Source organism: Callionymus lyra, chromosome 3 (assembly GCF_982586985.1).
Source record: "Callionymus lyra chromosome 3, fCalLyr1.hap1.1, whole genome shotgun sequence".
NCBI lineage: Eukaryota > Metazoa > Chordata > Actinopteri > Syngnathiformes > Callionymidae > Callionymus > Callionymus lyra.
In genome coordinates this window covers 12,075,965-12,100,080 of record NC_141820.1, presented here as the reverse complement: position 1 = coordinate 12,100,080, position 24,116 = coordinate 12,075,965, and the positions used below count along the sequence as shown (strand labels likewise).

The following is a 24,116-nucleotide window of genomic DNA, read 5'->3' as shown; positions in this document are numbered from 1 at the left end:
ACAAAAATATGACCTTAAATAGAACTTATGTAGATCTCTAAAGGATCTTAAGCCTTTTACTGTTACAATCATAACTACTAGCACTCTCACTGCATCGCCAGCGCTGCATGCAATACTTTGATTATTGGAAAAATATCTCTTCTTCAAGACCTCCCTTAGAAGCTTTCTGACCATACTTAAAAAAATCAATAAAGACTTTTGTCTAAAAACTGTTGATAAAAACAAGGACTTGACTGACTAGGACTGTCATGCATCTTAGCCTTGTTCTCTATTCAAAACAAGTTGAAGTGGTCTTGAAAAAAACCCGACATTTTTCTTCAGTAAGACCATTCTTGTGCACTGACCTCATGTTCTCTAAGAGGAGGACTTGGATATTCTTACTTATGTCCTCACAGTCTCCTCTCAATCTGATTAACAGCGGCTGATTCAATTAAAGCTTGCGTGGCCTGCAAATAAACACGGCTTCCTTTTTGAGGGTTGATGTTGTCATGGTAAGTCCAGTTAACTCGTCAGCATGGTGCGGACACAATGTTACCAATTAGGGTTTCACCAAACAACTGTTGTGAGCGTGACAGTGTGTGTTTTTTTAGTATGTTTGCTGTCAAAGTCTGTTAAAAAGAAAAAAAAAGGGCGATAAGTTCTTACCTTTCAGTGCAGTTTTTGGGTCTTTGAGCTCTTTCTGTGCTTCTTCGATTTTATCTGCGGCACAAAAAAACAGAAAGCCTTTTCAATATGAGAGACACCACGGTGAGGGCTTTTACAGAATGAACCTCATGATACTGGGGATGCTGCCCACACGGCTGCAGCAGCACGAAAAGTCTTTTTCAAAATGAAAACCAGACTTTCCTCCACTGCCCAGAGAGCGCACGATTCCACTGTGGAAACTACTGTCATCGTCAAGCAGGCAATGGCAGTGTCATGAAATCACCCCCGAGTGCACACACCTTTTTCGTAGTGTACGATGTGTCAAGTTTGCAGCCGGTACTATCGACTTCCTTCACCTACAGAAAGATCACATGAAGTGTCTGAATGCGACGTCTGAGATAGAGGCTTTCTTGAGTTATCTGCAAATTCATCTGGGGTGGTGATGTGATTCCACGGTGAAAGAGTGCCTGGAGAAAATGATTTCAATTCTGGCTGGCACACATGCTATTGAGGCAAGAGTTATGCAACGATGAGAACACGCAGAGGACGACTAACCACCGAAGGTTCATCCAGGAGGTCAATGGATTAGGCTTTTGTGCGTTACTGTAGTCACACCCTTCGCCATCTCCTTCTGCTCTGCATATCCCAGGCACACATTACATAACACCCCCCCCCCCCTACCCTTCACTCCCAATGTGCAATATCTGCCATGAAGCAAAACAAAGGTGTTCTGCATAAACACAGCAACAGACACACTTTTTTTTTTATATCCGTGTCCTTGAAATAAAACATGATAAAGACACTGAGCATCCGCTGGGATGTTCCGGAAGCAATGCTATCCCCCCCAACCGCCGCCGCCCCATGTGTAACAAGAAGATATCAGTTTTCCAACGATGGAATTGCTGCGAAATGTCTCCGGATTGTTGAGATCCTGAAGCATCCCTCGTTTATTGTTGCCATAGCGAACGGCTCGCAGCTGCCCGAAAGGAAGAACAACTGTTATTGTAAAGCAATTAGGGATAATAAATGCTTATTTTTGTGGTCAGAGGCTTGTGTGGTAGATTCCTGTGGGCAAAACGTCTCATTGTTTGCACAGCTTGATGGCTATATGTCTTGTATTATACCTCTGAGGATAAGACATTACTGCCCAAGAACGATCACATTAGCGGTCGTGTATGTTCGAGTCCAAACGGTTATGGATCAGATTGTCCTCCTTACGTAACGGGACCGCAAACAAGACCCCTTACGCTGAATGACATCGGTGAAGTGGAGCTCTGAAGCGTGGAAAGAAATCAGGAAACCTAAGCCCGGATGACTGGAAACAGACCCGGCAGCCTTCCCCCTCATCCCTCACCCTTAATAAGGACAAAATATTCCGTTAACTCTGCCAAAGTTATTAAGACAACAGGGAATAATTATAAGGTTGTTCAAAGTTCCCTCATTATGGCTGTTGGGGCCGAAGGGATTTTTCACGCTGGCTGTGTGTTTCCCTGACAAGCATTGAAACATTTAACCACGTGTGCAGAAATCTTGTGGTCCCAAGACGACAATAAAAGCCACTCATGCATGTTTTGGTAGAACAATAGAAGATATGAAAAAAAAAAAAAGTTTGGAAATTTGATGGTTGTTCAAAAGACTACCAGGCATCTCAGTGAGAATAGAGTAGTTTGGAATGTAGTTCACTTGACAGGACACTTAACATTTCGGCATCTGGGAGAATTCCAAAGCTTTATTCCAGATAAGAACTATACGCAAACAAAAATAGTCAAAAGCTTGTGAAACATGGGTCTCAAATGACAGAATATATCCAGAGCATGATCTCTTGTTAACAAAAACGTTGTCTAGCTCTCATTGTATGAGGTGTTGAAGAGTCTACTGGTTTAATAAATAAGTGCTGGTATCAATGTATTCCTCCGTAAATGGGATCAATTCCTGCTAAATGCTGCATTATTTTCTAATAGTTTCTTACCCATCTAGAGCTATAAAAGGTATGTGGTTCCTGGGGGTGAAACAAATATCCATTTTAAAAGCACAGAGACACTACATACCTCCACCTAGGAGCCCTTCTATCGTGGCTTCTCAATAACACAATCAAATATTTAACTGCCATGATTCCAGAACTGTGCTGGCTAGTTATAAAAAGTACATTTCTGATCAATCTAATGCTGTGAATATGTCTTGACTACTAGATCACCAGTGAGGTTAGCTTAGCAGTATATACCCTCATTTATTGATTGATAATATGTTGTCACAACAGCCATATAAAAGTTAAAAAAAGGGTTATTTAGGTAGTTTTTGTGTTTCCTTATATTTATTTATTAGAGTATTAGCTGTAAGCGAACAGGTGAATCAAGATTCCTATAACATATTTTGTACATACTTAATTGTGTTGTGCAATATTGGATCATGCGATTATAAACGTACATCAACATAAATTGTACATATAAAGAATTATCAATACATATATAAATTAATATGTCTTGCATTTGTAGTAGGAAGATTTGTTTCGTTTTGCCCTGATCTACATCTTGATAATTTGTTCTTCTCATATAATTATTTTTCTCTCGAAATGTATTTAACACAGAGACTAGCTTTATTTTCTTAGATCTTCCTCTTTTGTGTGTCATTGCTAGAAGTTCGAAAAGCTCATAAAAACGGTAGCAACACTCTTCATTCTGATGTTTTTAAAGGTACACAAATGAAACTGATCGTTCAGTTGAAAGATAGGTGGATGTCTGTCCCACGTCATCGTGTGGCCTCATGGGTAAAACCTGCCCCTCCAGGGACCGTGGTATTTCAAACACAGAGATTCTGTCATTTTCTGCAAACAGACATTCTTCCCTGCAGGGCATCCAAAGATATTAGCTCGCTTCTGGAGCAGCGCTTGTTTTTAGGAAAACAGCATCTGCGAGGTGTCGTCAGTATGCACAACACTGCATCAGCTCCGAAAACAAAGACAGTACGAAGCAGGAGACGCTTTTCGTCGATGAAACACAAGGAGAGGCTTGACTTAAGAACAATTTAAGGCGGGGGGGTTCGTTCTTTAGAAAAGCAACAGTGCTGAGACTCCGAGAGAGGATGAGCTCGCGCAGGCGATGTGATGACGAGATGCTAGTCGGCAGCTGCCCTCTTCCTCTCGGTGGGTAAAAGATGATCTTATGTAACCGCGGCTCCACCAGCCTGCTCTACACACCCGCTGTGTGCAAACATACACACAGTCGACACACCCGCCCAAGAAAGACACAATCACGCAGCCGCGACTGCACAAAGAAAAAAAACAACAAAATAAACGCCGTTTTAAAATTGAGTCACCGCTGCTGATTTGTGACTTTGGTTTTTCATCGTCTTGTTTAGTTTCCAAAGAGTGTTCAACCTCAGGAGGAAGTGAACCGATGCTATCTTGACTGAACTTCCTGTGGTCAAGAGGACGGAGCGGCTTTTTTTGACGACTCAGCAGCTGACCGCGCAATAATTAGCCGTATATGTGTAACTGTCAGCATCTGACACACTCTTTATCCGCGGACACGAACACACAGCACACTGAGAAAACAACGAAGCCTCGGGGGGGGGAAGGGAGGCAGAAGGGGGACGCCGGTCTGAAAGTGCAGGAAGTGCAGACGTGATCAGAAAGGAGGAATCCCTGTCCTGGTCTGACCGGCCGTCCCGTTTAGATGCCGGGTAACTTCACCGGACCATACGAAAGAAGTTCTCTTGTGTTCTTCAGTTTTATGGACAGAAGCATCTGAGCTACACTGAGTCTCTGGTGAATGACAGAGGTCTCAGTTGCTATCTAGTCATTAGAGTCGGAGAAAACCGGAGTCCCCAGAGTAAACCAAACCCTTGCAAACCCATGACAGGAATTTTATCTTTCAGCTTTGGTTGCCACGGTCTAAAGTCAGAGGGGGGTTTCCCTGTGGAGTCCTGAGACTTTAGGAGAAAACATCCGTCCGCTAGTTCTGGCATGTCGGACACTGCACTCGTGTAAGAGGACCTGCTGGTTGAGGTGTTTCCCCTGAAGAGTCTGGACCATCTTTCTGAACCTTGATACTTATTTTTTCATTCCAGCCATCGCCTCTGGCACTTCCTCCACCAGACGTTTGTAACAATAACACACCGACTGTAATTAAACTTAGCTCAAAACAGAACTTTTTAAACTGTCTTATTCACTTTAACTCATTTCTTTTTATTTCATAACACCTTTTCTACTTGTTTCTTTAAAAAAAGAAAAAGGTCTGTATGGTGTCCTTGTGTGTTCTGAAAGGCGCCTTTGTAACTGAAATGTATTATCATTTTTATCACATTTAGGTACACAACGCACACATTACACACAGGAATGGCAGCAAAAGACTTCTACAGCAGCAACCACATGCAAAAACTTTGTATCCAATCCAGATTTTTATGGCATCTACTTTTGACTCACACGAAAAATTATAATACCAAATTGTTATTGCATTCAAAATTTTAGCAAAAACAACTTTTTGTTGAATTATTTATACGCATTAGGTGCGTATCCAAAAACCTGCACACCAGACAGAGACTCTAGACTCACAAAATACCTTGAGAACAAGAGCATATTAGTTTTACATGTACACAACCATAGAAATGGTTGCCATGTGGACTCTTTTCAAGGCCACTCGGACCTGACTTTAAAAAAAAGCCCATTAGTAGTTAATGTACAAAAATTAAGTGTCATTTTAGGTAAAGTAATGTCAGTAAAGGTTATTTGTAAAGATCTTTCTAGACCAGCGTCAAAAAAGCACTTTAACCATAGAAAATAATACACAGTTAAAATATATACTTTAAAAGGCCAAAACAATATAAGACAAACACAGGAGTCCAAGAAAATCAGAGAAAAGCACAAATAAAAATGTCTGAAGATGTTTCTTGAAGGAGTCAGTAGATCATCAAACACAGAGGGAGAGGAAGATCGTTCCAAAGCTTAGGAAGGATTTCTCTCCTCTGGTCCAGAACCCTCTGCGAGGAACCATCAGTAGATTTTGATCCACAGACCTCAGAGCCCGAGCTGGGGTGTAAGGCTGGATCAGATCACTGATGGTAGGAGGAGCTTGACCATGAAAGTAAGAACCAGAATTTTTAAATGTATCCTGAAACTAAGGTAAGGTAATGTAAAACTAGCAGCCAATGCAGAGTTTTAAGGATCATGGAAATGTGAGTTCTTCTACTAGAGCGGGTCACAATTCTCACTGCATCAAGTCATAAATAACTGCATTAATGCACTGATTAGAAGTAAAAACTAGAATATTGAAGAATCAAGTTTAAAAACATGGCGGCACTTTAGCTCATCGGGTTCGTGACTGTGTTACAAACACTAAATCCGTTACACAACTCTTAGGGACGAACTGCAGCTGGTTACAGTACATGTATTATTATTATTATTTTCGCGCCGGCGCATCAACACACTTATCGAGCCTCGTTCTGCCCCTAAACACGTCGCCGTGAACGCCGTCGATAGTTCTGAAATATTGATGGTTCTCTCCCAGCGCGGCCAGAGACGGCGGCTCGTCGCAGCATCTGCTCGCTTCTGTACCCCCGCAGGAAACCGTAGGTGGAAGAAGCAGCAGACTGGAGGCCGCAGATCATTGGGACTTGCGTGGGCACGCTGCTGAAAAATTGATTTAACCAGAAACCTTCTCGCTGGAGAGTGAGGTGCATGTGTGCGCGTGGACTTTGAATTAAACTCAACAGAAAAATAAAAAAAAATGTAACCTTTAGGTTTATTTTAACCGGCTAAATAAACCAGGAACATGCAAGACTCGTGAGGTCACGGCTTTTTTTTCTCTGCTGTTCCAACTTCTGTGGCTTATTTCTGTAGCTGCCGGTCCAGAGGCGGGTCTGGCACCGTCGTCCCTCAGCTGCCTCGTTGAACTCTGTCATTTACTGAACTGAACAAACACTGCTGACCGGCCAAATTTAGTTCCGATGACACTTTTGTTTCTCGACGCGAGCATTAAGGAAAGCACTAGATTTTAAAAAAATTGTAAAGGTTTTTTTTTATTAGTTATCTAATTCCAAATGAATCCTTTTTTCTTTTTCCTGTAGAATGCATCATTTATTTATTTATTTTTATGATGACAACAACAACTACAATTCAAGTTTGAATTCCAGTGGTTTTTTTAGCTTCTTTGCAACATTAATTTTGGATAAATGTATCAGCTGAATGTAGTTTTTTTTATTGCTTACGAAGGTAGCATCAGTACATTTTCTTCATTTTATTTCTTGTATTGTAATGTTTGCTGCGAGAGGTGTGGAGACGCAAAACTGAATTTCAGTGTAAAACACTGTCAGAATATAATCTTTTAATTTAATTAAATAATTGTTCAATTATTTTTTTATCCACTTTCAACTAGAAACCATTTAAATTCTTCATTACTTGATCTGTTTTTATCAATTACACATTTCAATTCATACTTTTTATGTACAAACAGTAGAATTCATGGTCCATTTGTATTTATTTTTATGATTCTGACTCAACAACAACAAGTACTATCGAGTCACTGGTTCGAATTCCAGTCACTAGCTCTGGTACAACATTAATTTTGGATAAAATGGTTAGCTAAATGTATTATTTTTTTTTTTAATAACACAACCCATAATGATAGCATCAGTTTAATTTGTGTATGTTGATTAAATTATATATTTTTTATACATGTATAGCTCGAAAACCTGAGATAGACCGCAAACCCTCATTAATCTGTGACAGAAAATGAATACATTTATTTTTCGTACTGTATAGTTTGCTGCGAGCGGTGTAAACACGCTAAGCTAAGTTTCATTTTCCAAGGAAAATGTCGTAACTTGACAATCAAGAGATTCTATTCTATTTTCTCAGCACTTTCATCAAAACAAAACGTTAACCGTCCGTCTTAAAAGGTACATCATGCCGCAGGAATTCCCCTCGCTGCGCTTTCATGATGTCAGGAAATAGTTCTGACCGTTCGCACTCGTGGCAACCGTTTTTACGAGACTATTAAAATGCCCGTTTGTGTTTGCTAAACTAGTTTCACAAGTCTGAAGGACACAATGTTCATTTCTAAGTCTGGACTTGACACTCGGTGACTACATGTGCAGATAAAAAAAAAAAAAAAGTCTGAACCAGCGCTCACATAGCTGTGTGTCAAAACAAACAATTCCCAGCCAATGGGCTGCGTTACGGGGCGTTGCCAGTGGTTTCCGCACAATAATGTGACGAGGAGGGGAATTCCTGTAAGGCCCAGAAAGAGGGTGGAGGAGGAGAGGAGGGAGGGAGGAGGGAGAGCAGAGCGAGCGAAGGGTGACGTCACTTAAACCGGCTTTGGCACCTCCAGGGGATCCTGTTCTTGGCCTTCCTCCTTCTTTCTCTCGGAGGAAGAGGAGGAGGGATCTCATGATGATTGCCAAACGCTGGTTGCCCAACAGATTACTCACCAACTGAGAACTCTGAGGCGTTTACCCGACGCTCTGATCACTTCTTGTCGTCCAGAATAATGTCTTATGGCTCAGCTCAGGTGATGTATGTCAGGAGATGGAGAGAATATTGAATGTTTTTTAAGGTTAAAAGGAAATAATATGCATTTCGGTTACGTTGGTTTATTTATTTGCGCTTTAAAGGGAACTATTATGTCCTTAAAATAAAGTAATGAAGCTTTAAAAACACCCGCCTGGATAAATGAACCCAGCACAGCGCCACCTTTATACCACTCACTGAACCATCAACAAGATCACTGATGTTTTCTCATACTGACTCTACTGTTTCCTAATGCAAATGTAACGTTCAGATAGTCTCCAGATTTGAGCGAATGATTAGAAGGTGACACTTCCTCCCACAAAAATGCATCTTTATACCCTTAAAAGTTACCTTTCTGAACCTTCATACTTCTTTTTTATTCCAGCTATCGCCGCCACCTTTTACAACTCTACCGTGTACTAATACAAATATAACGTTCCAAAAGTACAGATAGTCTCAAGATGTAAGCAAATACTTGAAAGGTAACAATTCCTCCCACAAAAATGCATCTTTATACCCTCAAAAGTTACCTTTCCGAACCTTCATACTTCATTTTCATTCCAGCTATCGCCGCCACCCTTTCAACTCTACCGTTTACTAATACAAATATAACGTTCCAAAAGTACAGATAGTCTCCAGATTTAAGGGAATGATTAAAAGGTAACATTTCCTCCCACAAAAATGCATCTTTATACCCTCAAAAGTTACCTTTCCGAACCTTCATACTTCTTTTTTATTCCAGCTATCACAGCCACCTTTTTCAACTGTACTGTATACTAATGCAAATGTAACGTTCAGATAGTCTCCAGATTTAAGCAAATTATTAAAAGGTAACATTTCCTGCCACAAAAATGCATCTTTATACCCTCAAAAGGCACCTTTCTGAACCTTGATACTTCTTTTTCATTCCAGCTATCCATTTTCAACTGACTTTTTCACTTTCACTTTCACTTTTTATATATATATATATATATATATATATATATATATATATATATATATATATATATATATATATATATATAGTTTCCATGTTTTGTAGTTCCCTTTAAATAACTTAATAACTTTGTATTTCATAACTCCTGTCACAATCACCTCCCACCATCATACTCTTATCTCAACAAACTGTCTATAACCAGAAGTACGAGAGCGATGATATCTTTTCATTCTCGGAACTTTAATCGACCATAACAATCTGGTTTACTACCGTTGGAAGTCTCTTAAAATAATTCTTTAAAAAAAATCCATAATCTTTGTTATTGATCTTAAACACTGACGTCTCCACTGCTCACTGTATCAACATTAATCTATTATTATATTTGAACCAACTTTGCTTGAGTTTGTCACCTGATGGAAAGACTTTTTGCTGCATTTAAACTGTGGAAAATAAGTCAAATGTTTTGGGGTTTTTTTGGGCACATTTTCAGAGCAGAAATTTTCTCACACCAAAAATAGAAACCAATAATTGGTCAAAACTTTTTGTGTAACCCCCTAAGAAAAGCACATTTTGAACACAAATAGAAACAAAAGAGGACCAAAGTAAAAGGAGAGATGATCTCACATGTTGCTGAAGTCGTAGAGAAGAGATTTATGCTTCATTTATTACTTTTAATCCATCAATATTTATCTTATGTCTGTTCATTTTTGTTTAACTCTAACAAAAGCAGATTCTATTACAAACTGTTATTGTAATTCTCTGTATAATGGTGACATATTTTAGCTATTTTTTTAAATTTCTATTAAAAACTGGCATCTTAATAGGTTTAATACAGTTGACCTTATATTTCTGTTTTATTAGGGAGGCTGCCAAATTTTATATTTTTACATATTTTAAAAAGCAACTTCATAATTACAAACCTTTTCTTTTTTCCGTTGGGTTACGAGGTTACAAAATAAAAAGAGTGTAAAGATCTGTGACAAGATGTAAAATATTAAAAAATAAACTTTATACATTTGGTACATTGACTGGAATGATGCTAGTTTAGCTAAATGCTAATCTTTTAATAAACATTTGAAGGAAATATGAATGAAAACAGCCTTTTTTATAACGTGAAAAGACTTTAAATGTTTGCAAACGAGTGTGGAAATAGTACTTCTGACTCTCCTGAAGCTGGGATTCAAAGAAACGATCCCTCCTCGCGAGGCGAGACAACAGTCCTCCTCTGTGAGCAAACAGTCGGTGGCCAAAGAAAAATATTTTTCTGATGATGGAAGAATTTCTATTTTTAGTTTGTCGGCCGGTGGAATGTTTAATGAGCGAACGTAAACCATTAGGATGTAAACGTTTCGCCCCGGAGTGAGTTCGGAACGACAGAAAGTCAGATTACTAGACGCTGATAGGGTCGAGGGTGAAGGGTTCAACTCCGGGGCGTCGTTCACAGACTTGAGATATATCTGCCGCAGGATGTAAACATCCGCGTCGAGGGAAACACAAAAACATTTTGTGCGCGAGTCTGAAGCGACACAAACAGGAAGATAGATTTTTTTTATTTTGTGGAATTGTGAGGTTTCCCTGCAGAGGTCCAGCGCAAAGATAAATATTGACTGTGACCAGGAAAAATAGAGCAAAGTCACGTTGGAAATCCTGAACCGTGAACCATTTTGAACTTCCTCGTCGCAACAATGTCGACACAAACATGACGACAATCGGTGTTGAAACGAGAGGCGAGTCACCATTGTTGTTGCATGTTGAGATTTTTTGGTATTTATTTTGATTAAAAGATGCTGTTAATACGTGACACCGTTTCCAACACAAACAATCCATCAAACCACCACAAGTTCATCTCATAACTCTCGGTCAAACTGATGCTAATCTTTCCACACGGAGTCGGAACATAATGAAATAGACTCGCGGCGGCAAAAAAGTCGGAGCTGATTAGGACTCGACTTCTCCGGCAACGACTCACACGGCGCAACAATCTCCTTCTTTTATGTACAAAGGAATTGATTTGCACAGTCTGAGCCAGTCGTTTTTTTTTCGACGAACAACTTCAAAGTCAGTCATGAGAACTTTGATTGCGAGGCTTTGATTTTCGTCAACCTCTCGCTTTTGCTTCTGGATTCGGACGAGACACGTGAGCTCGGATGTTGACGTGTAAATGGAAACATACCATCATCTTCGAGTGATATTTACCTGAAAACTACACAACCAGAGCTATAGTTTTGTGTAATGGCTATATGATAAGCAGGGACTCGAGGACGGACCCCTGTGGTGCCCCATCTCACCTGAGAAGCACCGATAGAAAGTAACAGAATCATAAAGTAATGTGTATAAAATTAAATTAGGTTTATAGACAAGAAAAATTCCTTATGATTCCAATGCAACATATCTTTTTAGGTCACACAAAGTTATATAACATCTGACTTTTTATGATACCAACCCTTGAAAAGTGTTTTTTTTGGTACTTCACATGACACGTATCACTAAATCACTTTTTTTTTGTTTTTACTTCGATGTTTGCTTTATTGACTCTACATGGTCCCGGAAAACAATGTTTTGTAAAAGTCCAGCTGATTGGACCAGCCCTTTATTTTGAAAATTAACCTTTTTTTTAGCATTTTTTTTACTCCTAAGCTCCGCCCATTGAGTCAGAGCACAAAAAGATTGAATTGCTGTCGATTAAAACGCTTTAATTTTCGGAAGATCGCCGAATGAAACTAACAAAATGTTGTGTTTTCGACGACTCAACTGTGCGATTCATCAAGTCGGGTCATGACACAAAAATGTACTTAATCCATAGTTGTGTAATATTTGCTCATGTGGTTATGCAAGGTACATATTGAGAACTCTGACTGTTAATAAGTAAATATAAGTTTTTACAGTTGCAAAAACACACCAAATTCCAGGTTCGGATTGAACCGGATTAAGACGAAAAACGAATCCAAACACAGCGTCGTCATCCGAGCTCAGTTCCCGGATTTCTTCCCCAACTGTCGCAAAACATGTTTCATGCACTCGACAGATGTTGATCTTCTCGTCTAATCTGAGCGCCGCTCGGCGTCGGCGAGGACGACGACGGGGACGATCACAAGCGTAGAGCCTTCTAGGAAAAAGAAGCAACTCTTAATTAGATCTGCGGCTTATGAAGCCGCGACAGCCAGAGTCGGCGAACGGAACAAAAGGCAATGAGGCGACGCAGGAAATAAGGATCTATCCCTGGTGAGGTCATTAATCACGCAACAAAACAGCAGTCAGATCCTGCTCCGGCTCAAGCTTTTTTTTCTCTCTCTCTCTCTCTCATCGCCACCGTCGCCCTCGACTCCTTCAGCACCTCCTGCTGCTCGCCCTCCAGAGGTTGGGGGGCCGGGGGGGGGGATTAAACCCATTATGGTTTAATATGGACAATTGCCATTTATATCTTCTTCTAATGATGCATTAAACAGTGAAAGTAGTAAATTGTGTAAATTACGGATATGATACATAATGTCATATCTCCTTTATTACATATTCTCTTTATTTGTGACCTAAAAAAACAACAAAAAAAGCACTGAATCATCGCATACCTACACCGAGGAGTTTCAAGACTTTTTATAGTACTGTAGCTTAAATAAACAAATGCAATTAAAACATCTATCATGGTATAAAAAGCCATGTTTCACGAATCCAACCATAAGTCCTGACCACGACACCACAAGGTAGTTCAATCGGTGGCATTTCTTGGCTTTTCAACAATTGTTCCAGCAAAAACCCTAAATACTGTACGTTGTCAAATAAAAGAATAACAGCTTCGAGTTCCCAAAGTCTACTGTAATTTGAAAGTTATCTGTTGCATCTACAGTTTTTACAAGTTGAAATAATAAAACCTCATTAAAATTGTCTTTGTTTAATTATATTTTCTTATATACTTTCCATTTGAAAACAGGATTATTTCGTTTTTTTAATTATTTACCTGTGAATTTTTTTCTTGTAAATCCATTAAATATTCCTCTATTTCTTTTCAATCCCTGAAATATTGTAAAGTGTTTTGAGTATGGAATATCTCACTGAATATCAATTTCAGTATCCGATCATATGTCAAAAACGGCAGCAACTGTATTGCGTTTCCTATACGTTTTGCTAAAAGGAGGCTTCATGAAACAGCTGATGACACCAGTGTGGTAACCTGGGCTCTTAAAAATGACGAAATGACGGAAAACTTCCAGTCATTTAACTCACTTTGTCTCAGCAGCGACTCAGAAGGAAAGGTTAGCGGGGACCAACGTAATATAGGAAATTTTAGACTAGACCGCAAAACTTTTTTTCGTACAGTACTATATTAGTATAAAAACGAATATTAAAAATAAAGTTTGCTGATGAATGTACAAGTTATAACAGTCAGGTTTCATTGAATTAGTAGATCATATCCAAAGTTTAAAAAGCAGAGAGTGCCATCTAGTGGTCTTTCCCAATGAAAACACTGTATCATGATACCTCACCAACTGTTTCATGAAGCCTCATCACTAGAAAACACTAAGAGTAACTAGTTAAGTCACTGTGAGCACAATACTCTAGTGTCAGGAGGTGGTCATAATGTAATGGCTGGGGCAGATACAATCTATGAAAAAGAGTATTCAAAAGAGTAAAACAAGATGGAGCCAGCGATAAATGTTTGGCTGGTACACTTTTTTACATCTCAAAATAAGATGATTGTAGAGTATTTGTCCGAGTAACAGCGAGCGATGCCATCATCTCGGCTCAGAAACCTGTGGCAGCCTCCGTTCACTCCCACTGGGCTTCTCTGCAGCTGCTCCGAGAGACGACCATCTGCTGCCGAGGCTCATGTAACACACACACACACACACACACACACACACACACACACACACACACTCTCCAGACCTGTCCAACATACAGATGTCCGGTCGAGGCCGCGACCATCATCCTCCTCCTCCTCCTCCTCCTCCTCCTCCACACGCTCGTCCTCCCGAAGCCTCCGCCATCACCACCAGTCGGCAGGAGGTGACGTGTTACGCAAGAGCTCAGGGGAGCAAACACATGGTGCTTCCTCGCCCTGTTCTCTTTCTTCCCCTCTTGTCGTCTCCTCCTTTCCTTGTCGCTGCCTCCCTCCATCATCATCATCATCATCATCATCGTGTTCCGTCTGAGCCGCACGTTCTCTCGCAGTCAAAACAAAAGCTGAACTTCAGACGCGTCGTCACGTCGAAATATGGAAATATTCTGTACTTCCCGAGAGGAAGTCGACGAGGATGAGACGCATTAGCTGTGAATGCTACACATAAATACGAGGAGCTGAAGGTTGAATACACTCTTGAATATTTATACACTATTGTATCACCATATACTGTATATTTATCACAAAACTGTGTAGATATTCAGCAGCAATGCATATGCTTTCAAATCATATTGTATTTTTTGGTTTGTTTTTTTATGGTTTATTTAAATGTATTTATTTTTAAAAATCGGTGTGAAATTGAATTTAAAAAGTATGTTCTTTATTTACAACTAATAAAATAACTGGCTTTTTTTATTTATTTATTTACAATTAACATGCAAATATTTAAGGGGTTTGTTCATTTTTATGCACTAATTGAACTTCAGGCTGCTAGAAGGAAGCAGTCATTATTTCTTTCGCATGCTAAAGGAAAAAATTAAATTCTGCAACTGAGGACGAGAGGATACAGTGGACTCCAGCAACTTTAAAAGCTCATGTTTGGATATATTTTGGTTTCAAAACAAATGAATGAAGTCTAAACTTTGTCAAGAGTTATGTTGTCTGGAAATTCTTCAACACCAGAGTACTGGACAATACTACAAATACATCCTTGTTACTACAATATCACTATATATTGTATCGTTGATTACAGATTCTTGCCAGAATATTGCGTCTTCTGTTCTGATATTTTTAAGTCACATAGTTAAAAAGTAAAATACCTGTTAAAGGGCAAAAGGAACACATTTTAAAGTGACAAACCTTTAAAACTGCCTTTCAAAAAACATGAAGTAATACGGACGAAATTGAAACAAAATATTAACAATAAAACATGAATTATTAAATGTTTTTCCACCTTCAGAGCACATCAGTTTTCATCAGCACTGGAAACGTCAAACCCTTGGAGCCTCTGAATTCAATTGAAAGCATCCAAATGCTGTTGGAACATCAATGTTGGGCGTGAGAGGCACGATTAACCACAAGTGCTGCTGCTGCAGACCCAAATGCAACAGAGATCGTTGGGCTAAATTCACTGAAGTGCACTCGAGCGGCGACGGAGTTAGCAAAGTTAATGAAGCTCGGAGCGAAGATGAACTGATAACAACTGGAGTTCTGAAAACCTTTCGAACAGCTCAGAGGTCAGCCATGTCCGGGTCAGAGTCTCCCGTTAAATACACAAACTTAATTGAACTTTTTGAATGTAACACAAGTTATTTTAGACAAGATTCCACGAGTCAAACAATTTCTTTGTTTAACTGTACATCCCTTCCATAGTTCATGTCTGAAATGTACCTCAAGTTGTATTCTGGTGATACAATACAGGGGACAACAATACGATATATTGTGATACTGTAGTAACAAGGATATATTTGTAGTATTGTCGAGTACTTGACTCTGGTGTTGCAGAATTTACAGACCACATGACTCCTGACGAAGTCGTAACTGCTTTCATTTGTTTTGAACTTAAAATATGTCCAAACATCAGCTTTTAAAACGAGCTGGAGTCGACTGTATCCTCTCGTCCTCAGTCATACCCAGAATTTACAGACCACATGACTCCTGACAAAGTCGTAACTGCAGTCATTTGTTTTGAAACCAAAATATTTCCAAACATCAGCTTTAAAAACTGCTGGATAGGTTGTATCCTCTTGTCCTCAGTCATACCCAGAATTTACAGCCCACATGACTCTTGACGAAGATGATGAACTGCTTTCATTTGTTTTGAACTTAAAATAAGTCCAAACGTCAACTTTTAAAAGGGAGCTAGAGTCGACTGTATCCTCCCGTCCCCAGTCGTCCCTTTAACCATGGAGGATGTAACGACTGCTGCCATCTATCGGCTGGTAGTTTAATTGCAACACAAAAAGGAACAGGTGTAAATAGTTGCTTGATAATTGTACATTTTATAAATTAATTATCTTATTTTAAACATACTTTATTGAACTGTAAACCGTTAAGTAAATATTATGGTTAAAAAATTCAAGTCAAAATAAATAAATAAATAGAATCAATACAATGCTGTTGAATCACAGCATCATGAAAAATATATATTGCTGTATGTATATTTTCTAAGACTCCTAATTGATATACAGTACACAAAGCTTGCGATCCCTAGTGTGTGTTACAGGAGCAGCCGAGGTTCCCGACAATAGAAAGCAGTAGTCGAGGGCTTTAAAAAAAAAAAAAAAAAGCAACATGTAGTCACGACTGACTTCATGGCGTCTATTCTCTCACCAGCATCACGGCGGGGGAGACGCTCTCAGATGATGAGCTCACCGTGTGGAAGAAGAAGCCACCAGTGTCTAAGTTCAGCTCTATCTCTGGACCGTGGTGTTGCGTAACACAGGCTACACAACAACGACTCACCCTCGTCCTCGTGGAGGGAGGAGGGAGGAAGAGGAGGAAGAGGAGGAGGAGGAGGAGGAACACACCAGCCACTGACCTGGAGCCAGGTCAGTGTCTGGAGGACCCTTTAACCCCTTGACCCGCAATGATTAATCCTCGAAAGGAGAGCGAGGGAAAAAAACAAGCGATGAGCTCCGGGGCTGGTTTTTCTCAGCTGGTTGAGAATATGATCCATTAAGTTTTTAAACGCACACATCATTAATTTCCTTCAGAGGGATCAAAATGTGTTTTTAACTAATAATGCATTTTAAATAACGCCGGGAGACTTTCAAAACATTCATTCACTCTCGGATGATATCGATACTCTTGTCTAGTTTATAGTCCAATGAAAGACCATATAATTTAAGATTAACTAGTATTTACAACTTCCAGGCCAGCAGTCATTACCTTCTCCACGGCTAAAACAAAAACAAACAATAAACTGACTGAGGACAAGAGGATACAGACGACTCCAGCAGCTTTCAAAGCTGACATATTTCGGTTTCATAACAAATGAAAGCAGTTACGACTTCGTCAAGAGTCATGTGGTCTGTAAATACTGCAACACCAGAGTCAAGTACTGGAAAATACTACAAATATATCCGTGTTCCTACAGTATCACAATATATTGTATCATTGACCCTGTATCGTGATATGTATTGTATCGACGGATTCTTGCCGATAAACACTTCAAGTTTTTTAGTTACAATTTAAATATTCACAGCATTGGTTCATTTTTGTGTTGCAATTATACTTCCGGCCACTAGATAGCAGCAGTCATTACGTCCTCCGCAGTTAAAGTAACGATAAATACCCCCGACGACTGAGAACAAGAGGATACAGTCGACTCCAGCAGATTTCAAAGCTGACGTTTGGACATATTTTGGTTTCAAAACAAATTAATGTAAATACTCAACACCACAGTCAGGTACTCGGACAATACTACACATATATCCTTGTGTCTACAATATATTGTATCATTGACCCTGTATCGTGATATGTATTGTAGCGACGGATTCTTGCCGATAAACACTTCAAGTTTTTTAGTTACAATTTAAATATTCACAGCATTGGTTCATTTTTGTGTTGCAATTATACTTCCGGCCACTAGATAGCAGCAGTCATTACGTCCTCCGCAGTAAAAGTAACAATAAATACCCCCGACGACTGACAAAAAAGAGGATACAGTCGACTCCAGCAGCTTTCAAAGCTGATGTTTGGACATATTTTGGTTTCAAAACAAATTAATGTAAATACTCAACACCACAGTCAGGTACTCGGACAATACTACACATATATCCTTGTACTGTAGGAAGTTGTTATTTTTAGGAAGTTAAGAAAGAAAGATGAAAACCATTGCTTTACTCTCGCCAGCTTCAACTTCTTCTCCCAGAAAAAGTATATCAGCCGAACCACAGTTAAAGTATTCTTTAGGTAAAACTAAAATAACTTGAGTATACGCAGTTTCACTTATTGATGTGTCACTTGTAGTGTAAAGTCTTAGGTATTGTGTGCGTCTCCGGTGTTTTTGCAGCATCCAGCCTGAGCTGCTGTGGACCGTTTAAAAAACACAACAACTTTAAACTCAAACAAAAATAATTGAAGGACGACAACACGACAAACTAACTTAACCGTCGCCACAGACGGTTTAGCATTAGCCTCCGATTACTTTCCTTCAATTCACCACTTTTTTTATTAGCACTGACCACTGCAGCCTGTCGTTACAACAACACTAGTGGAATAAGTACCACAAACACAACACGATAATCAACCAATGTTTTTCATCCAGTCACGTTCAATTCTAAGCTACTATTTCTCAATACAATTCAACACTATGATGTTACATTGACTCTTGTTATTATGTTATACAACAGTATCTTCCAGACAAATAATGTATCAATTAAACTGAGGGAAAAGAGAACAAAACAAACTGTCAAGAACTCCAAAGTCAAATATTAAAGCCAAAACAGTACTTGTTTACAGGAGTGTCTAGCCGCTGTCTCGCTGAAGGCAGATAGTCGTGCAGAAAACTCTTAAAGAGACAGTCGAAGTAGGAATTCGCCTGAAAAAAAAAAAAAGTTGAGCCCGAGAACGAAACTCAATCAGAGACGCTTCAGTCTCTCTTCGAGGCAACAGCGCCGGAGCTCGACTCGTTCGACGCTCGGGAGTGAAGAGGAAAGATGAGAAGCAGAACCAGCCTCGGTCGGCGAAACCGAACCGCCGAGACGAAAAAGAATGAACCAAAAAAAAAAACACTTTCGACAATACCTGTCAGGAAGGAAGTGCAGCCACTTGCTCAGGGCGAGCGACTAGTTCCCTCGTCGGATGTTCTTCACAGGGAAACACCTGACATTCCCGGACTCTTAACCAATGACGGCTGACATTCCTCTCTCTCTTTCTCTCCTCCCCAATTCCCCCCCCCACGTTCCTTCGCTTGTTAGAAGAAGAAGAAAAAAAATGCCACTGGTGAGATGGAAAGCTGATCGTCTGGCCGCGGTCTGCCCTCAGACACACCAACACAGCTGTGCTTTCACTTCTGCCTGCTTTCTCTCTGTCAGTGCAGCCACCACGCTTTCCTCCTCCCTGCTCGCCTTCCTGTTCCTCCTCTCCTCCCTCCTTCTTTTTTTTTTTTTTTGATAATCCTTTCTGTAAATGAGGGAAAACCCTGCACAGACTTCCCCCGAGCTGAGCTGCAACGCTCTCTCTCTCTCTCTCTCTCTCTCGCTCAAACAAAGCTGGATTGGAAGCACAATCGACATCAGATTAGCAGCTTCACCTACTTGTTGCGTCGAAAAACCTCTCACGCCCCCGAGCCAGGGCTATAAATAAACGTGTTTATATATGACGCCCGGGCGTCCGTTCCCCGTGCATTGATCCCGGTCGGTGCAGGGCGAGGTGGCGACCGCCGGGGACGAGGCGCGATGAGCTCGGCCGGACTAATGAGGGCGCTAATGGGAGAGGAAACTATATCTGTGGAGTCAGACGAGAGGAAGTGAGACTCGCTGCCAAACAGATGACGGCGTGTTTGCTTAAAGGAGCTCAGGAAGTATATATATATATATAAATGTATATATATATATATACTGTATATGTATCAGCATCTTCAGAATATTAAATACATCATTCTAAATGTTACAACTTGTTATTGAAATGTTTTTTTTAAGCATTTAATAATCAAATCCATTCATTTTTAAATTGAAACAAAGTCAAATATCTTTTATTTTATTTTATTTTATTATCTCTTTTACTATTTCTTTTTTTCCATGCACTTTATTTTCATTGTCCTGCTGCTGCTGTTGTAAAAGTGTGTTTCCCCTCTGAATAAACGTTTTCTATTCTATTCTATTTTAATAAATGAATACATAATAAAATACACATAGAGTTTGATATTTTCTAATTCCAATAATTAAAAACGACCTTTTCTAAAGTCAATCATTTTTAATTTCGTAGTGTTTTCTTTAAAGTATATACTTTTTTGTGTATTGTTTTGATTGTTAAAGCGCTTTGTGACCCTGGTCTGGAAAAGCGCTCTATAAATAAATATTACTTACTTACTTAAATTCAATATAAAAATGTTGGCATAGTAGGGCCACTAGAAAGTTCCGTTGCTTTGGTCATGAATTGACACTTGCTTGTACTTGTACAAGTACTTGCTTGTACTTGTACAAGTACTTGGTCACATGCTCGTCTTTTGTGTCGCATGATTGGATGAAATTATGAAACCAACACTTTTGTATGGAGTTTACAAGGTTACACTTAAAAAAAGAAAAATTGAATTAAGAAAATGTATTTTCTTATTATTGGATTATAATGTCAAACATGGTGTAAAATAAAAAATAATTCATTTAAAAAAAAATTCAATTGTTTTAAATTTAATCCACAAAAAACAAAAACGGATTTAAACCTTTAAAAAATACAAATTAGCAAATTAATTTATGCAATAAAAACAAATTTACACTTTATAGGATTTATCATTATAGAAATACATGTTTTTTTTAATTATTCAATTTTTAAAAAAACTAAAATTTCATTTTTTTAAATGTCAAAATGTAAAGTATGTTAATATTTTCCGATGGACCTGATGTACTTCCTAGTTCCTAGTATTTGTGCTTTAAAGGTAGAGATTTAATTTGAAATAAATGTAATGTATGAAGTTGTGAGCTACAAACTACAGTTATATATATATATGTCTGGTTACACAATAGTCCTGGCCAGATGTGTGACGACAACACGACAAAGGGCAGGACTATTGCGTGGTAAATGTCAGTACAGTGAGAGTAGAAAACACAGTACTGTGAGAGTAGAAACACAGTACGGTGAGAGTAGAAAACACAGTACGGTGAGAGTAGAAAACACAGTACGGTGAGAGTAGAAAACACAGTACAGTGAGAGTAGAAAACACAGTACGGTGAGAGTAGAAAACACAGTACGGTGAGAGTAGAAAACACAGTACAGTGAGAGTAGAAAACACAGTACTGTGAGAGTAGAAAACACAGCACAGTGAGAGTAGAAAACACAGTACGGTGAGAGTAGAAAACACAGTACGGTGAGAGTAGAAAACACAGTACGGTGAGAGTAGAAAACACAGTACGGTGAGAGTAGAAAAAATAGTACAGTGAGAGTAGAAAACACAGTACTGTGAGAGTAGAAAACACAGTACGGTGAGAGTAGAAAACACAGTACGGTGAGAGTAGAAAACACAGTACGGTGAGAGTAGAAAACACAGTACTGTGAGAGTAGAAAACACAGTACGGTGAGAGTAGAAAACACAGTACGGTGAGAGTAGAAAACACACAGCAAACATTCTGTTTCCAATGAACGATAAATACTCGATAAATCAAATCAGCCTCACATGGTTTCAGAGACCTGGTAGAACCTGCCTTGAACGTTGTCGTTTTTTTAAGATGAAGTCAGGCAAGTTTAGGTACACGGTCGAGCTCTTCTTCAGGTGCTACGCTCTAGAATTAGGACAGCACATTCTTAAGCCAATTAAATTGATATAATTCAATAGTTTGTTCAAAAAAATCGGTGTATCATGGACAAGAGATCCAGAAACTAGTGATATTTCAAAAGTCCTGTAGCCAAGTAGAAGTCTAGTGTTGACAACGTGGATCTTAAGAGTTTTTTCCAAAACATGAACCAAGTCCCAAGTTTTCAGCTCGTCAAAAATTTAAAGATAAATAAGAGGCTTATTCTGACAAACACAAAGGTTATCCGAGGTTTAAAAATTAAACACTCTTTAATTACAAGAAACATAAACATCCTATTTCAACAGATTCCCTCCAGTCTACTTTTTTCCTGATTGTCAAAATTAATTATTAGGAGGTTTATGAAAATATTAATACACTTAAATATTGCAATATTTTTTAATTCATGATACTGTAATCGATATTCAACAGCATTGTATTATTTTGATTAACAATAATCGTCGTCTTCTTTATCCTGTGTCGACTATTCTATGTTCCTACAGTTAAATTATTACAAATTAATCCAATACATCCTTGTAAAGTATCGCAATATTCTTGCTAATACACGACCATAGCCATTATCCCTTACAGTATCTCGGTCTTTCGAACAACACCGTAAGTTCAAAGTGTAGTACCACGCATCGGGGAAAATAGCAAAACAACTCAAATGCACAAATAAGAGAAAACTGGAAAATGTAGTTTAGTGACACATATTTATATATACTACTAGATACTGTAAATATGTGATATCACATATTTACAGTATCTGTTGTGTATTTGCTTGGTCTGTTTACGTCGCTACACATGGGGATATTGTGTCGACCGAGGAGTGAGTGAAGATGTGTGTTTGTACCAGGGCTGTGTGGACGCAGGTGTCGCTATCAAGGCTAGAAGAGTCCAGGGTTGTTGTCGAGGGGGTCGAGGGGGGGTCGGGGGAGCTCGTCCTTGGCTGAGGCGGTCCCGGTGGGATCCAGCTCCAGGAAGATTGAAAGCCCCGTCGTTCCCACTGATGCCGTGCGTGAGTCATCAGCCAGGAGGTCGACAAGGTCGGGTCAATATCGTAAAAGACACGCATAAGTTCCGAACGCACCTAATGAGCGCCGGGGTCGAGAGAAGAGAATCTGTTGCTGATTCTCGGCAGCGAACGATCGGATGAAGGCTCGACTGCAGGGACGTGTTGATGGCGTCAGATTACAGAGGAAAATTGACTTTCTGAGCCTCGGAAACAGGAATTGAAAAGAAGTTTGCGACGGGAAGTAGAAAAGTACATGAGAAACTGATGTTTATTATAAAAAACAACATTTAACTTCATATGATGGAAGTTTTTCTATTAAAGTATCTACTATTTGTGTGACGCGGACTTTAAACCATGCGTAATATCTCAGGGTCAAGGTGACCCGATGGCCCGAGAACAAATGTGTTTGTGGTATCCCTTGTGTTGTCTCTGGGTCAAGGTGACTCTAACGCCTGAAATCAAATGGGTTTGTGGTATCCATTGTGTTGTCTCTGGGTCAGGTGACCAGCAGAATGAAAACAAATGTGTTTGTGGTATCCCTTGTGTTATCTCTGGGTCAAGGTGACCCCATGGCCTGAAATCAAATGTGTTTGTGGTATCCCTTGTGTTGTCTCTGGGTCAAGATGACTCTATAACGCCTGAAATCAAATGTGTTTGTGGTATCCATTGTGTTGTCTCTGGGTCAAGGTGACTCTAACGCCTGAAATCAAATGTGTTTGTGGTATCCATTGTGTTGTCTCTGGGTCAGGTGACCAGCAGAATGAAAACAAATGTGTTTGTGGTATCCCTTGTGTTATCTCTGGGTCAAGGTGACCCAATGGCCTGAAATCAAATGTGTTTGTGGTATCCCTTGAGTTGTCTCCGGGTCAAAGTGAACGACCTCTCTGGCTTCCAGAAATACATATGCAGCGGTGGAAGTAGCTGACGTTGACCTACAGAGATAACGCAAGGGATACCTCATACACATTAATTTTCGAGCTCCCCGGTCAAAATGACCCTGAGATAACACAAGGGTTAATACTGGCCCCCTGGGTTTTTTCTTAGTGGTGCCTAGAGTCTCAGAAGGTCAAGTGTTTGTCTTGTTTCCTAAGAAGTTGCCGGTTGAATAGTCAGTAAGTAAATAAGTCCCAGTCATTGTGTCCCTGAGCAAGGCACTTAGTCGAGTGCTACTGGTGGTTGAGCCGGCAACGCCCATCAATGTATGATTCTTTATTGTGTGTGTAATCCTATTTAATTCCTTCATTCTGTGCTGTCACCACAACAAGATCCCTATGTTGTGTCAACAACGCTGGCAATAGAAGTTTCTGGTTCAGAACATCTTAAGTTTTGGAGGAAAAAGTTGCTTTGGAGAAAAGTGTTGGTAAATGCATTGATGTAAAATTGTAAATGCAGTGAATACCTTCCACTCTTGTCAGACTCAGAATTTCGTGGCGATGTCGAGCAGATGTTAG

The 24,116-nt window shown here is 39.5% G+C and overlaps 1 protein-coding gene across 2 annotated transcripts in view; it reads right to left on the bottom strand.

Moving 5' to 3' along the window:
* The window catches only part of hivep1 (HIVEP zinc finger 1), a 55,874-nt gene that overhangs the window by 12,478 nt on the left and 19,280 nt on the right, over window positions 1-24,116 (bottom strand). For both annotated transcript variants that reach the window (XM_087786457.1, XM_087786458.1), the window contains exon 3: window positions 646-699. In XM_087786457.1, coding sequence (XP_087642583.1) covers window positions 646-699 — 54 coding nt within the window. The remainder of the gene's footprint in view (window positions 1-645; window positions 700-24,116) is intronic.